Genomic DNA, 16,405 nt, shown 5'->3' with positions numbered 1-16,405 from the left:
AGGTTCTATATAGATTATTAGTAGAAGCAGCCTTGGGCCACAAGCTCTCCGATAGAAGGCTGCTGTTCACAGCTAATGACAGCAACTGGCCGCAGGGATAACAAAGAGATCAGATCACTATATCAATTAATGAATGGATGAATGAATGAAATAGGCGGGCAGCACGGGCAAAAACGAGGCAGACGCGTTTCTTTGAACAATGAACGGATAAAAGCCGGCTTTTAGTTGACGGGAGCTTGCTTTAGGTGGTGGCTTTCTCAAGGACGGCTACGTACGTATTTTATGGGAGGAGGCTCTGCGCACGTGACGTTAAAACTACGCGACCTCCGTTTTACAGGCGAAGCTGCCTCCTTCATAGCCAACCCCCAGCGAGCTAACACCTTCGCCCAACGACGATATCCAGCGCCTCCATCTCGAAACGAAGTTTGAGCGCTTTCTGATAGCGGATCTCTCACCTGCCGAACATTTTTACAGCTTTTCCGAGTGCCCCGCCGAGATTAAGCGCGTCGGATGGGAGGCGTCGCGATTGATTTGACAGGCTCATCTGCCTGCTGAGCTAACACACTCAACTCACGCATTTCTTCCAACTTTCTTTATCCTCGACCGGGGCTCGCCTCTCGACCGACAAAGCAATCACGAACAGGAAAACTCATCATGGCTCAACCTCAGCCTCAGACGCAGGTGCAGGTGCCGCCTCGCGCATTCTCTCCACCGCAGCATTCACCCTCGCCTGCCGCGTCGCAGTCCAGCTTCGCCCTCCCACCGCAGAAACGAGCTCGAACCGACGGACCATCCTCGCAACCCGAATCGCCATATGCTACATCCCCTTACGCCGCGAGTCCAGGCGCTACAGCTACGCCGCCTGCTGGGGCTGGATCTCCTGCGTTTGCGCAAAGCCCTGCTCTGCCGCAACCGTATGCCACACCCTACACCAACGGGCACACAACGCCTGGCCTTAATCTCCCTGACGTACGACCGAATTCAACACCTCCGATTCAGCAGACCCAGCAGCTACAGCAGCCTATACCTCAATATACTAATGCCACAATGACACCTGTTCCTGTACCTACTCCTGGTCAGCTAATGACCCCAACTCCTGGCCCCGGAGTCATGGGGCCTCCGCAGAGGCCAGCAGAGCGGCCAACCAAGGATTACGAATACGATGTGACAGATTCACTTGCTGGTACTGGCATCGATCTTCGAGCTGAGGAACAGTATATGAACGACCTCTACGCGACCGGTTTCGACGAAGCGCGGACGGGCTTTGCCCACCAGCCACCGGGGCCAAAGTCGAGCTTCTACGGTGCCGGGCCCGCAAACCAGCCTGCCCAGTCTGTTCCGGATCAACCACAGGATCAGTTTGCTGCACAGCAAGCAGAGAGGGCTTGGTCAGAGTCGTCGATGCGACTTGCACTTCAGCGGACACAGGAGATAAGTGATCCTTTTTTGCTGGTCGCCTTGCTGCATCGACGTGCGGATAAGATCGCACGAGAACATCACCTGGCGCTGAACTTGGATCTGAAGAACAACAGTCAAACCATGGGAAAGATGAGGCTCCCGGAACAATTTCCTGCGCCAAAGGTGACTGTTAAAGTGACTCCAGGCCCAGACTCGACCATGGTTCATACAACCGGCTCATACATTCCACACGATGCTTTTCTAGTTGATCAGTTGGCATTGATGTCTATTGCCACAAAGCAGCGACTCCGAGAATTAGTGGAAGATGCACATGTAGTGGCAACGAATAGGCAAAAGACATCTCATGGCGATATACCTGAGGAATGGACTCCAGCGGCAGCTCCTATGAATGCTGAGCCTCTGGAGCCCATTGAGAAGCCAGCGGATGCAGTCAACGGTGTCGATGGGACCCATGTGGAGAGTGCGAACGGGGATAGCACGAATCCATTGAAGCGTAAGTTGAACCGGCGGTACGTATTCAGTTTTTACTCACACTCTACAGGCTCCAGCGATGCAGCTGGATTGACCAACGGCGCGCCTCCAGTCAAGCTGCCTAAAGTGTCGTCGTATATGACAACGACGATGCGGGACCTTGCTAGACAGGAGCGTGACTGGGAAGAGGCACGACTCCGCAAGCGTCAAAAACGCAAGGATGGTATACCAGACTCGGGAGCCACGACATCGCGTGCTGGTAGCGTGGCGCCTGGCACCCCTGGTGCTGTAGCGCCAGAAGCTCCAAAAGCAATGACGAAGAAGGAGATGAAGAAGAACCAGCAGATGAAGGCTGCTGAGATTGACAGTCATCAGAGCCAAAACACCACGAGTAGCCTCTTTGCTGGCTTCGGAGGTAAGAGTGGACTGTTCGGTAAAAAGAAGGCTGGCAAGACATACGACTGGATGACTCGAGGCAGCGGTACCAGCACGCCGACCAGAAACACTCCGGGTGCCGGAAAAGGGCCCGGAGGGCTAGGAGCGGCGCCGGCACCTGCAAACATGGCCATGACTACCGAGGGCCGCAACCGACTTGGCACATGGAGAGAGGATAAAGAAAAGGGGCGAAATATCCAGCTTCGCGATTGGGTTTCAGTATTAGAAAGGGATGGAAGAGAAGGCAAGGCGCTTCAAAAAGCGTACCTTTATCTGGACGCATCGAATCCCAAATAAGCACAGCACATCACAACATACTATAACTATCAAAATACGGCGAGGTAATGGGATAGGGAAGATGTGAGATGAGATTTCGTGACACACGGCCAGGGCTAGGGATGATCAGCTAGTGGAAGAAGATACCCTGCGCAGCGTGCATGGCTTGATATTACTTAGCACGGCGTTTTATGTTTTTTCTTACTAAAGGCATGACTTGGGGAAAGGCAGCCCTTTTTTATTTGGCATGCACTACAGGAAATCGAATGGGAGAGGAGAGACTTTGATGGCATGAAGGATGGGGATTCTTTTGAGACTGAGGGAATTCGACAATGCTGTTTAGGCGTACACCATAGGAACATGGGTGCGCCATGTATTTCTTAGGCCTTTCTTTCAGCCATTTTCACCCTACTTTTCTGAAGCTTGGAGCTCGGCGAAAAGGGCTATAGTTTGGGGAGAGAAGTGAAGGGACAAAAGTCTTCTAGGGAGAGATGAAAGAATAGACCCCTTATGAACTTGGCCTGACCCAACCTGAACTTGAACTTTAAGTTGATCTCGTGATGAGTATTTTGTTGGTGTTGGGTGACGGAAACATTCCTATGTTGAATCAAGGGAGAAATGGCTCTTTGACCTTTGCGATAGATAAGGTACCTTAGTGAGAGTCAATTACAAATGCTTCGTCTGTCTGATGTGCTTAGAAAAGTGGGACTATCAACTATTGCGGAATCGCCATTTCCCCTCCCTTCATAATCAACAATCGAAAAGAGTCGATTCTTTTTGTCTCTACAATTTAATTGATTCCTTAAAAGGGTCCAGATCGACCTGTCGCAAAGAAACATAGACAACGCCACATTCTGTTGAGTTCAAGACAAACCCACCCTCACCTCAAGGCTCCAAGTACTTCCCCATTCAGTCACAGCCACAAGGGAGAATGGGAGACTAATTAAGCACCCAATAACTAGATCTCATACCCGTTCGGGAGGATTCGTGCTCTTGGCGATACGGGAGGCGATCATCATGGCAATCGCGGTTGGTTCCCAGAGTTCCTCGCTCTAGTCTTGCTCTATTGAGAGATCCCTTGCTTCAAGCCGGTATGGATTATCTAACGGTATGGGCCTAGGCAATCGGCCAGATCTGCTCAACGGCGTCGATCAAGGGTAATCTGGAACAGTGTGCCAAGTTGGTGGCGAGTGCGGCGCGGGGTCAAGCAAAAGTGAGTTGAATCTTGTTGGATCTTGTTGGGCATGGACGAGTGTCTAGCCTCGAGGAATCTCTACATCCCTCGATCGAGATGGAGACTAGCGATTCGACTTGTCAGTTGTCGTAAGGAGACACATGATCTGGATTCGAGGGGGTCAGTCGGTTCGTGGAACCGTGAGACATGATCAAGGGCCCAAGCTGTAAGACCTCTTTACGTCGGTTGGGAATATGTCTCATCGTATACCCGAAACGGCGATACTTCTCTTCGGGTGGCTTTTGATCTTGCGCACACGGTATACTTACATGCAGCGATGCTAGGTACTCTTCCTCCCTGAGGCTTCAGACTATATCGCCCCAGATGGACAGACATCACTGCAACTTGCAGAGCCACAGTCGACGTCCCCCTTCGTAAAGGGTCTCCAGGAGGCAGCTCGTGAGCACAACGTCGCTATCCATGTGGGTATTCACCATCGTGACGAGGAACAAGACCAATCAAAGAGGATTCTCAACCGCGCGTTGTATATCACTGCCAACGGAGACATCAACGATGCAACAACATATGATAAGCTCCATGTGTTTGACTATGGTGGTCTAAAGGAGAGTGCAACAGTGCAGCCTGGAACAAGCCTTACAGCACCGTTTGACTCCCCCATAGGCCGTATCGGAAGCCTCATCTGCTTTGACTTGCGATTCCCTGAGGCAGGATTAGCACTCGCACAGCCAGGACCTCACAGCGCATGGAAGAACAAGCCAGCGCAGATCATCACATACCCAAGTGCATTCACCCTTCGAACAGGTGCAGCACATTGGGAGACTCTTCTCCGAGCCAGGGCCATTGAGACACAGAGCTATGTCATTGCAGCAGCACAAGTTGGAAGACATAACGAGAAGCGAGCTAGTTGGGGACAGAGTATTGTTGCTGATCCATGGGGGAATGTAGTCCTGAAGTTGAAGGGCGTGAAAGAGGGAGAGCCTCAGGGGACTGCTGAGGATGGCGCGGAGGGTGGAATTGGGTTTGTTGATATCGACCTTGCGCATTTGGAGAAGGTTAGGAGGGAGATGCCTCTTCAGAGGCGAATGTGAGTTGATTCGCCATTTGTGGGTTCTACCTATGCTAATAGTTGCAGTGATGTTTACCCTGAGCTGTAACCAAGACAGGTAGACTATATTAGATTTATAACAGCATAGAGAACGTAATCGATACAGAGCCATAACCAGATAGTAGGTGAAAATGCGAAGCCTCTCTGCGGTCATTTGCCCAAGTGCCGGGCTGTTGGAAAGTGTTCTCTACAAAATGATATGGATACAGACCTACTACTATCGTCTGATGCTAAAGAGCCGCAATCAAGATACGACTTAGCCCACGAAGCATTATTATGCTAAGTGATGTTTCATATGCACAAATTTTCAAGAGACTGCTTCTCAAATGTTATAAGTTCTTTACAGCCAATGCAAATTATGTTTTGTGATAATATGAACATTAAATGCTGACAACATGAGCATTGCAATCTCTCCAACTTGCCCACTGAATCAGGCCATACGCAGAAACACTTAACCGAAGATCTAATCTGATTCTTTGGAATACCTTAATCAAACCGTTTTGAACCCTGAGAGCCTGAAGTGAGACAAGTATATTAAGATTTCCAACCGGTCGACCATTGCGGTTTAGCATGCGAGGAGCATCTGTCATTGCCACCTGAGGCTCAAGCGATATTATCATCCCTTGAGGCTTGAGGCTTGGACCCTTCTAGAGTACGGCACTCGCCGAAGGCACGGGGAATCACATCCCCAGCTCATGGCCATGACCAAAGCCAAAGCCAAAGCCAAACCAAAGCTCAGCCCCGTCAGAATCAGGACCGACAGAATGGATCGGTACTGCACTGTACATCAATAAGTCCCGGGTGGCTGGGACGGCAAGCAAGGGTATCTGGTTCCGAGAGACACATGACCATATCCGTGCTGTTGACCTGGCAGAGACGAACTGTCTAGGCGAACGGTTAGAAGAACAAGGGTTGAGAAGAAGACAGGCTGAAATAAACGCCCAGTTGCAGGAACCATTTTGTTTAGACTTTTCTTCTTTCGTCAGACATGGATTGTATAGCATGGGTAAGGATATAGCATGGATATGGGTTTGTTTGAACAGCAACGCGAGAAGAAGACAAAAACAATGCCGAGATGACGATCTGTCAACTTTGGCCATGTCCACTTCTGGGGATACTGTGGCCTCGGTTCAACATGTCTCCATAGAAGCAGAAAAGAAGTTTTCTCTTTCTTCTTCTTGCACGAGCCCCCTTTCGCTACTGACATGTACAGTAGGTACTAGGCAACTTGCCAGCAGCTCCCCGGATGGAGAATATCATGGTCTCAGCTTTTGGTGTTTGCGCTTAGTGCTGCGACGTTGCAGCCTGGTCTTCGATGTTACCAAGTTGCTGGGTTCGGTAGAGAGAAAGCAAAATTTTTTCTCGGTCTTCAGCCTCGTTGTGAAACGGTTGTTTTTGTTTTTGCTGCGTGTTGGGTTTGGAGAAGGTATATCCGGACGGTATTCGCTGAGGATGATACACGCTGGAAAGCAGGGCAAGGCAGATTTGTTCTATATTATTTGTAACTATAGGTAGGTGTCTTACATCATGTTTGCCTGGCTAATACTATTGAACTTAAGATATTGAAGTGGCTGTCTTAGTATCCGATGCGGTTGTGACGGAAGCATATGCCGAGTGTTAGTATTTGGGTAGACCATCACGATCATTAACTCAATCTTGTCTTTGATTAGGACTAGTTTTTATCGTATTGTATCCCTAGTCCTTTTTTTTTTTTTTTTTTTTTTTTTTTAGTTACTGAATTTTCTTCTTTCCGCCCTTGACCTTTGGGGTTCAATAATACAGCCTCATCCTTTCCAAAGTCGCAGAAGAAACAAACCTAGACAAACGCTTTGATGTATCCACTTGATTGACACCATCACCGAGCATGAGGTCAGGGTGCTATGAATATGGATACTGTGTGTGTTAGGGACACACCTCCTTGACCCCCTGTCTCTTCTCCTATCCCTGCTCCTGCTCTTTCCTTGTCGTTATTCCATGTCCATGCAAGATTCCCGTCTCGCCTCTTTGATTAATCAATATGCACAGTAGGTGCTTCCATTTTTCTTTCCTTCCTTTTCCCTTCTCGTATTTTTCCTTCGTCTCACACCCTCCTCCCCCTTCCCTTGTACCTTCCTTTCGCTTCTGCTTCTTCTTTCTGCACCTGCCTTAAGAAATCGCATTCTCCACCTCACCTTCCCAACGCTTCGGTCCCGGGAGCCAGGCTGCATTAGCCCGGTTTCACCATGACGAAGACGGCAAAGGCTCATGTACAATCGGTACGTACCGGTACATGACGCAGACTTGGGATGAGAAGGTTCTGTACCCCAGCCTAAAGGAGGAAGCTGTCAATGTCATCTTGCATTAGCCTATTTATCATTTTCAGGGGTTAATCGACTTAGACTCAATTCTTTTTTAGCATCTCTAGCTGAGTTGTTTAGTCAGTGAGTTAGGTAGCTCACTCATTATTCACGGCGTAGACTAAGAAAAGAAAGAAAGAAGAAATAACGTCTTCTCTTGTCTTTGCTTCTGGTGTCGGTCTGGAATATTCTTTCTTTTTTTACTGAGCGAATCTGTTTTATCGTTTGTCTCTTTACTCATCATGACGCCTCATGCACCCACTTTATGCAAGGTATCATAATTAACCTTTTTGTCTCGTCTCGTCTTGTTGGGTTGGATTGGGTTGGGTTGGGTTGGTTCGTAATTGTTTACTACGTACGGAGTAGTAGTTTATCCATTAATGGCTGTTGGCTTTGTTCTCTCATTCATCATCATTGCTTCTTCTGAGTCAAACAGTACATACAATACCTGATTGTTTTCTCTCTTGAGATCTGATCTGTTACTCTGTTTCAGTTCATATTCAAACGCAAACTTTTCTATTCTCGTAGTCAACCAACCTCGCAAACAAACTGTCGATCCAATCCAACCAATCGAGACTCTTATCTCACGAATTGCTTCTTTTGTTGTCTCGTCGCGACTCGTATCTGTACCCCGGCCACCGACGTCTCTTTTTTTTCCAATTAGTTACCGAGACAAGACATCGATTGATTGTTTGACAAGTACTGCATGTGTTGTGAGACGTGTTCTTGACTGTAAGGTACGGATACTGTACGTGGAACGAATCAGCCTCGGCTGGTAATCTTCTGCTTCTGCTTGTGTCACCGAGCGCGAGTCTTTGGTTGAACCTGTGAAATTCTTACTGAATGTAGTGAGTGGCATGTTAATCAGTCTCTATTAGCCCATCTTTGAATCTGGACCTGTCTCTCATCGCGTGACGCCTGCTCTACCTTATCCTTTCAGATCTTGTCGTTGTATTCGTTTTCGCTTCTGAGGGCAACCAACAAATATCACCTGAGACTTGGCCACAAACATTTGCTCTACTCTTACGGTTATGAAGCGGGCGACATTCAAACGCCTCCAGGGCAAGGATCTCTATTACCAAAAACTTAGCCCGCCATCCAACAACTCTTTTCCCTCTGATTATGACGAAGTACTTTATTCTCCCTCTAATTCTTGACTCTGTTGCTTTGACTTTCCAAGCGCCGGAATCAGCCATCCGTAGTCCTCCCATGGTCATCATAGCTGAATCATTGTGTGTCAAGGCCCCCCCTGAAAGTCAATTAACGAGCTACCATTCATTGCCCAAGCGCCAAAACCAAGGTCGGACCTTGTGTCGACTGTGAAAAAGTATGTATTTTTGGGTGGGAATTCTCAGGACCTGTTAGGCAACATTTTACTGACTCGTCTCTGTCGTAAATGTCAATGCCGGCCCCTTGTTGTCATAATCTCGCACGAGGCGCGTTTATGCTAAATTGCCTACGGTCGGGTACTAGAGTATTATTAACCCAACAACGATGCTTCAACCTTGTAGCACTTACAGTGACATCCAATCCATTAATTACATTTTAATTAACGTGTTAATTACACATTTTACTCTCCTTCCCGATAGACCACTTTGGTACAACTCTAGGCTGGGCTGTCTCTTCGTATTCAACCCATTCTCTAGACTCTAGAGTATTGGCCATTCATTCCCTACCTTACCTAGTAAAGGTGCTATCCCATTCTAAAACGTAGACATCCATCACATTCCAGCCCAATCCAAGTAAAGTATCTTACACTAAGGTATGGATAAATAAAGGTACTTTGTACGCGCGCGTCACCCCAACCAATCTCTTTCTGTAATAAGCACGTAATTATTGTTCCCTTTGGTAATACTAAAAGAAAGTAATTGTCTGATCACTATGTATGTGCATACGTACCTTGCTAAGGTAACAAACAAACCTACGTTCCCCAAGTCCTCGGTATCTTCCAAGTTCTCCCGGTTCGTCATCCACTACCCGCTCGTCACACAAACTACGGCTTCGAGCATAGCAAACAATCTCTCGACCAAGTGATTCCCATCTTCTCCTCCTCGCCTCGACGTTCCCAAACGAGGTAAACACAGCGAGTATACGATAACTCACCAACGATCATCTTGGCCAACACTCAAAATAGATTTCTTGCGATACCATACCATAACATTACATTCTTCCTCTTCAAGTCACATGCTGCATTCGAGGCCAATGATAGTTATTGAATATTTCCATTATTTGTATTTCTCTCCTCGTAGTCTCCGTGAGCTGTGTAGCTAAATGTCTTCCGTCTTATAAAATAATACTATACAGTCCAGAGGCTTCGAGGGGGGAAGCGCGTAGTAGGGGGTATCTTCTATCAATCCTGAGTCCAGCCCAAGTGCTCTCTCAACACGGCCAGAGCATCGGTATCGCTTTCCTCTTCCCCCTCCTCAATCCTCTTCCAATAGCCTTGCCGTGTCTTGTACACCAATACAGAAATAGTACACGGGAATACAGCAACATATCCCTCTGCTGTTGGTCCTCCCGCGAGGGAGCCCAACTACAACAGCGGTCCAATCCAGGAATAATAAAAAGTAACAGTAGAAAAAAGAAACGAGAGAAGCTGGCCAGATGGAAAACTGTGCAAGCAAGGTGGGAACCGAGAGTAAACGGAGAAAACAAAAAAGCAAAAAGGTAAACAAAGTCCCCCAAGTCTATATGCAAAATGAACATCTTTTCCCATCCGGTCCCAGTTTTTGTGATCCTTATCCGAAACCCTTGCTGAAATTGAACTCCAAAATATGTCCTCGTGGCATTCGATCTTCTTGGCTCCGTCGTCAGGTCTTCCTTGTCGTTGTTGTCTCTGCTCGGTTTCGGTCATCTACTTTCTCTCCAAGTATGCTCGCCAACCCTTGTCGTGCTGCGCTGCGCTGTGGAGGCGATCTGAGACATTCCCATCCCAGCCAGATCTGCATTCCGACTCAGAACGCCCTGACGTGAGTGGGTGCTGTAGGTTCAGATTGGTTGTCGAGGGAGAGACTGTGGATACCGAAAGACGACTCGAGACCTGGAGCCGACAAGGACGCTGCTGTGAAGATGAAACTCGAAGACAAGAAAATAAAACAAATCCCGTTTTTTGGTTCCCGTCTATGTTCAAACGCCGCGTTGCTGAGCCCAATATGATAAAAACAAACTTCGCGTCGCCACGAATCAGGAAGTGAAAAATAAGAAAATCGACACTCATTCAAATCAATGAGTGCATTCGTTCCCAAGAAAAAAGTCCTTCCCTTGAAATTTCCGCTTGCTGCTGGGAAGCAAGGGATGGCTCCGAGCCGTTGTGTATATGGTTTTCGACAGGAATGTGTATTAAAAAGTGTATTCGGAACGCATTAAGAGCCGGAAGTTATTCGGTTCCTTGGCTGCTGAAAGTGATTAAAATGGTGTCGTAATTAGAAAAATCGCTTAGAGTCGAAGGGAAGACAGGCGGAAGAGTGAGAAGTGCGCGTCTGTAACAGTACAGTCGCAGTGTCGTGTCATCGCCGGACAGGCCTAACCGCCAGCGTGGCCCGGCTTTGGCGTGGTCGTCAGTCGCATTAGGTTGGGATACATGTAGAGTTTATCCAACAATCCAAGCGAGGTAGCCTCTTATGAGGGTCTGGGGCGGGGCGGGGGCTTGGGGCAGCCGGTTGTGTCGTAGGCTCCTCGGCCCATGTTAGAGGGTGTTGATGATCCTTCAATCATGTTGTCTGTTGTTGCGAGAACGTGTAAATGAATGAGTTGTTGTTGTGGTGGTGGTTGCTGCTGTGTTGCTGGTCAGTCATGCTGTGGGGGAGAATGAGGTGTGCAAGGCATATGAAAAGGCGGAAGGATCGCGGAAGTATATATATAGGACAATGGAATGAAGGAGGTAGGCTGTTACCGGTATCTCAAAGGAAGACCAAGACAGGCACCAGCGCGAGGACTTGAAGTGATTTTGGTAAGCGATTTTGACTTACAAGGAATACTCGTCTTGGTGCGACAGAGTGAACAAAGGGTATTGAGCGAATGTGAGCGCGGATTGGCTAAAAGGTTGAAGCGGTAGAGAAACAGAAAGCCGAATGGTATTCAAGATGCGAGCGTCACCAATATATTTGGAGCGTGTTTCGGACAGGTAAAGGAGTGGTGGTAAGTGGTGGTTGAGTTTGGCGAGAGACGTCGACACCGGAACGTTGGAATAGGCAACACGAGCGAGAGATGATGTCGCAGACGTATTGGTATTGTATTGCAGATGAACGAAAGGCGGACAGGTGAGTCTCTTGAGGAGTGAGTGAGAGAAAGGGGGCTCGTTACGGGTGGATGTGAGAGTAAGTTATGCTTTTTGCGCAACAGCCCAAATAAGTAACAAGATCCAATAAGGGGAAACCTTTTTTTTTATTTGGGGTGACTCGAGCTTTGGTTTCCGTCAAGGGGATGGGATGTATGGGGATGGGGATGGACGGGTCGTTGCCGTAATACGGTAGCGTAGCGTAGCTTTCTCAGCTCGTAGTTGAGTTCAGGCACAAGGCACGCTGCAGTGGCGCCGGTCGGATGGTCGAATGAGTGTGGGTCAGACGAACGGGGCCGATTATTACGAGGGGGTGTATTTCCCTTTCTTTGCTGGTCCTGGCCTGGGCTAGTTCGAGACTTAGACTTGCTTCCAAGAGGTGATGTGACCTGATGAATGAGGCAAGGCGAGATGAGGTTGCTGATGAGTGTCCAGTCGTCAAGTTAGGCTAGTTTTATAACTAGTCAAAGTCGTCGATATCGTTCGCTTAATTGCGAGTAAGCGTGTGTGTATGTGTAAGTGATTCACTCTCAGAGATGTGTAAGAGGATCGAGCAGGAGGGCACAAGTCTTGAGCTGACGAGGTGGGCGGCTGAGGACTTGAAGGGGAGTTTGTTCCAAAGGGAGACGTGAAGTGAAGTTCTGAATGGAGGAAGGAAGTGGGAAGCAAGACGCTTTTGTACAAGAGCACAAGAGCACACCCATCGGAGAAAGAAGTAATAGGGAAAATCTCAATACTCATCCATGACAAGGTGAGGCTTGCAGCGTAAAGCCAGACCAGGCAAGGGGTACCCTCAATGTGCCGTTCATTCAGTCAATCAATCATTATTACCTTAGTTACCTGAGAATGAACCTCATCAAAATTGCTGTGAAATTTCCCTAGTGGCCCACGCTCCAGGGGGCCAGGGGGGGGCGTACTAGAAGGGGGTGACAAAAAACTGTGAGCCACGTCCCCATCGTTCCAAAGCAAAAAAAGGAGAGAACAGAGCGATACCTGGCTGGACCATGTTTCATGGCTTTTCTTCCAGGGCCTGTGCATGTCTCCACGAGGGATCCGTCCGTGGCTGATTAGGGTCAAAGAGAGAGCTCGGGCTTCCAAAACTCAGGGCGCGCTTCTCTCAACCTTCTCTCGCTTGCTATCAGCATGGGTTCTACCAGTAGTCCTTCCGGCATCCAGGGCCTTGACTCCCCAAAAAGCGCTGATCCGAACAGCACCCACCCATGTATTGGGCATGCATATTAGGTACGGTACCCTCTGTACCTCGCAGTGTACATTCACTTTGACAGCGACATTGACTCTCTGGGACACCCAGGCCACCGGGTCGCAGGGGTCGGAAGCCGCTGGGATCTGCTTTTTGCTGCAAGGCGTGCAATGTCTCCGGGTGGTTGGAAAGTCGTCGCAACTTAGCCACGACCTCTCAGACCGTTTTCTCACACCCCAACTGCAATGCACTCACCACACCCCCAGATCCTCTGGTCCATCCCTTGGCAGGCGCCCACATCCATCTTGCAGTAAACAGTGCTCTCCTTCTGTAACTGGGCACGTTAGAGCGTTAGCTTGTTGGTCGTGACGTTGACAGCCCGTTAGAGTCCGCTTCAAACCGAGGGCACACAAAATGGGTGTGTGTAACCCATGTTTGTGCTTTAAAGCTCCCAGTAAACCTTCTTCATCCAACGTCTTTTGCTAGGCAAGGCAGGTAGCCACGCGCACGCTGAAATGGACGGGTAAGCCCTTCGAAGAATCGATGGTTTCCCGGCGCCCCGTAGTGGATCCAAAACTGGCCCCAATACCCTGGGCTGTGAGGGTGGTAATTGGGAGGAGATGCGACCGGCGTCAAGCTCAGCGTCAAATCGGTACTCCGGGCCGTGTTGCTGCACTGTGTAATACAGTCTTGCTAAATCACGGGGTACCTCTTTAGTCAGGAACGAAGTTGTCGAATCGGCCTCCTCTTCCATGACATGGCCAGGGTCCTCCATTCTCTCGGTTCCCCCAGTACCCTTTCGTCGTAGCTCCAGCCCCCGGCTTGATTGTTCCAGCAATTGTCATCCTGCCTGTTTGATTTCCCGTTGCAACCTGATGTTTGACTTGTTTCTTGTCCCTGCTTTGCTTCTGAGACAGTTAGACTCTGCGTCATAGGGGCTATGGGGAAAATTGTTGTGGGCATGACACCAGTCGCATCGGACATCCTAATTCTTGACCTCTGTAATCTTTTGGGCCTCTGATGCTTATAGAAAGCTCCTCCGATAGAAGTTGATGCTCCTTAGAACAAGAAGGTCTTCACAGCTCACACGCTCAGTGTCTCATCTTGTTGGGGCATAACAAGGCAATATCAGAACGCAACAGCACAATGCGTCAATAAGACCAAGTGGCACATGGGAGCGTTTGTCGCACCTATGACATCTTTTAGGAGCGCATAATTTCTCGACTAAGAAGTCATGCATTGTAGTAGTACATAACTCCATCCCAGTATCGCGAACTCCTCGCGAGAGATGAAGTATCGTCGACACCTATTGATAAATATCTTGTCAGATTGTGCTAGGGGCAGCTCAACTGGTTTTTTGATCACTTCCCGCTTGTTCGAAGAATCCGAAGTTGTAAGACTTAGAATCCAGAGCTATAAATAGCCCATGCATGTTATGAGTTAATCCCATCACTGCATGTGAAACTACACTAAAGCCTTCCTGCCCTTCTTGTTTGTTTCCGTGTATTGGCAATGATTCTTGTGACAGCTGTCACTTGGCAAAATGAAGTGGTCCATGCCTAGATGACAAGGAGACCTGATCTCGAACTATGCGCGATCCAAAATTAGCGACTGACGATTGATCGATGGGCTCAGTCGTAGCCATGTGGTTCCGAGCTGGTGGGTTTCCATACTGGACGGCTGCCGAGCTTGGGTTTGGTTGCCAGAGGACAAATCATCACCAAGGCTATGCTCCTAGTTTAGTATGTGGTAGTTTTGGGTACCCAAGCTCTCGCAGGTTTCTTGCTCACGTGCGGAAAGGGCATAGTAGTTCAGAAACAAACGAGGACGGGAACGGATATCGCTGGAGTAGCCCCCTTGAACCAGAACAGTTTTATTGTCATGTAAGATGGAAGTTCCTCAGCCCAAGGATACTGTCGCTTCTCAAGCTCAAAATCATGCCGCCCCGCTATGATATCGAATACCAATCCCAAGGACACGGAACCGCTGGGGCATCTCGGCTGAACAGTATCTTGGTTGAGCCTTGGGCCATCTGTGGCAACAGCGAACATTGCACAGTGGTGGTACACACATATGGACTGGAGACGCTATGGTGAGTAACGAGGACAGAATCTCTTGCCTCTGAGAATCCCAGTCTTGTGTTCGTCTGCGAAATTATCAAGAAAAAAAATTGAGCACCAAGGTAATAAAACTGTTTCACATTCAGCTGTTGCCAAATGAGACGTCGTAAAGTGTTTGAATCCTTAGGAAACCCATGCGTCACGAGAAGCCCTATCCATGCGTACTGTACTTAATGCAACGGAAGTATTGCCGGGCTCGCCTAACACTGGGTCAACGTGTCTTAGATTGGCAGGTCGATGTTGTATGCCATATCACCACAATTCGCCGAGAAGCCGTGTAAAGTATCGTCAGACTCTTTATCAACAACCAACGATGAAGGCTACAATTTTCACAGCCGTACGTAAGCAATCATGGGTATTGCGAAGCGTGTCGTGTATTTTGTTGCAGCTCAATGTCGGGGAACTTGCTTCAGACACCTGCGACGAACCTCTGGAATGTCACACCTGTAATTCTTGCGGCGATTTGTTGAAGTCAAAGTGGGCCGATGAGGCTTCGTAGAAAGCTTCCAGAAGCCTGTCAACCAACGGAACTCCACAGCACAAAGCTCTACGCAAGATACTTTCCCACGGTGTCAGCGGCGACATACGGTGATAGAACACTGTGCGGACGATTTAAGGCGTGTCATCTCTTGCAATGTCTCCCATCAGTAGACTCCTTCTCAACCTAGCTCCACCTGACCGGGCAATTTTGTAAGCGAGGATGGTGGATTGGGATGAACTGCCAACTCCCGTGCTGCAAGTTCAGGGGTATCGCTGCACACATCCGAGTTAGCGTGGCCAGCTACACGTTGTGGCGGTTTGCGCATTGCGGTAGCGCCGCATAGAAGCCCCAGAACTTCGGTGTTCCTGCATTAGCCAAATTCCAAACGCCATTGGCATTTGAAACAGGGGTCGTTTACTGCTTGTTCCAGCCTTCATCAACCACTAAAAAGCGTCCCTATGGCGCATTACCATGGATGACCTTTCCCAATATCAGATTGTCCCAGTCGATCGGTTTAGATACTCTCAAGCCAACTATGGTATACCAGATGTAATTGTGGTGCTCGTGTATCATGTGACAATTCCAGCCTGCAAATGTCAGCTGAAAGGATTCTGACCAACACTGGCAAGCCCTCCACTAACCATGTGGCAGCTAGCTTAGCTTCCGGCCATTTCGGTGCCTTCCTCTTAGATATCTTTGGAAGCGAACAAATATCATGCGACGTAGGCAACCCGCCTGGTTTGAGATGAGCCTGTTTCCGGTCCTTTTTTTGATCCGCCCCAGATTCGTTAAAGCAACCCTGGCTCAGGTGCTTGTTTGCCATACCACTTTGTGCAAATGATGATGAGGGGAGACCACCACACATGTGCGAACATGACTATCGTGGCTCACGATGAAGCCGTAATCGTATGCCCAGACCAACTCGATGCCACAAGGAATGGTGCTATCGATTCATCCCATCACACTATCGCAACTGACCTTGTCGAGCACGGCAGCTGCTTGTAGATCGGGCTGCCGTGTCCAAGCCAGTTACATTTAGTTCCAGACTATTGCAGCTAGTCAAGGAGGAAATGTCACCAGTATCTCAGCT

General features: G+C 48.7%; 4 protein-coding genes across 4 annotated transcripts; 3 read left to right on the top strand and 1 right to left on the bottom strand.

Annotated features, from left to right (window-relative positions):
• Positions 1–350: 350 nt before the first annotated feature.
• Positions 351–2,700, top strand: FOBCDRAFT_2714 (uncharacterized protein). Its single transcript, XM_031181421.3, has 2 exons — positions 351–1,912; positions 1,961–2,700. The coding sequence occupies exons 1-2, from the start codon at positions 655–657 to the stop codon at positions 2,620–2,622; spliced, it is 1,920 nt and encodes a 639-aa protein (XP_031042189.2). The 5' UTR covers positions 351–654; the 3' UTR covers positions 2,623–2,700.
• Positions 2,701–3,347: 647 nt separating this feature from the next.
• Positions 3,348–5,161, top strand: FOBCDRAFT_210985 (carbon-nitrogen hydrolase). Its single transcript, XM_059609320.1, has 4 exons — positions 3,348–3,498; positions 3,564–3,630; positions 3,722–3,814; positions 4,120–5,161. Exons 2-4 carry the CDS (start codon positions 3,619–3,621, stop codon positions 4,882–4,884), a joined length of 870 nt encoding a protein of 289 aa, XP_059463807.1. The 5' UTR covers positions 3,348–3,498; positions 3,564–3,618; the 3' UTR covers positions 4,885–5,161.
• A 396-nt stretch (positions 5,162–5,557) lies between these two features.
• FOBCDRAFT_210982 (uncharacterized protein) lies at positions 5,558–6,005 on the bottom strand. The gene has a single exon (XM_059609319.1). It carries the CDS (start codon positions 5,999–6,001, stop codon positions 5,582–5,584), a length of 420 nt encoding a protein of 139 aa, XP_059466570.1. The 5' UTR covers positions 6,002–6,005; the 3' UTR covers positions 5,558–5,581.
• Positions 6,006–14,052: 8,047 nt separating this feature from the next.
• FOBCDRAFT_210977 (uncharacterized protein) lies at positions 14,053–14,935 on the top strand. The gene has a single exon (XM_059609318.1). The coding sequence runs from the start codon at positions 14,340–14,342 to the stop codon at positions 14,808–14,810; it is 471 nt and encodes a 156-aa protein (XP_059466569.1). The 5' UTR covers positions 14,053–14,339; the 3' UTR covers positions 14,811–14,935.
• The last annotated feature ends 1,470 nt before the right edge of the window (positions 14,936–16,405 follow it).

This window comes from Fusarium oxysporum, chromosome I, assembly GCF_013085055.1.
Source record: "Fusarium oxysporum Fo47 chromosome I, complete sequence".
NCBI lineage: Eukaryota > Fungi > Ascomycota > Sordariomycetes > Hypocreales > Nectriaceae > Fusarium > Fusarium oxysporum.
This window is presented reverse-complemented; position numbering and strand designations above follow the sequence as displayed.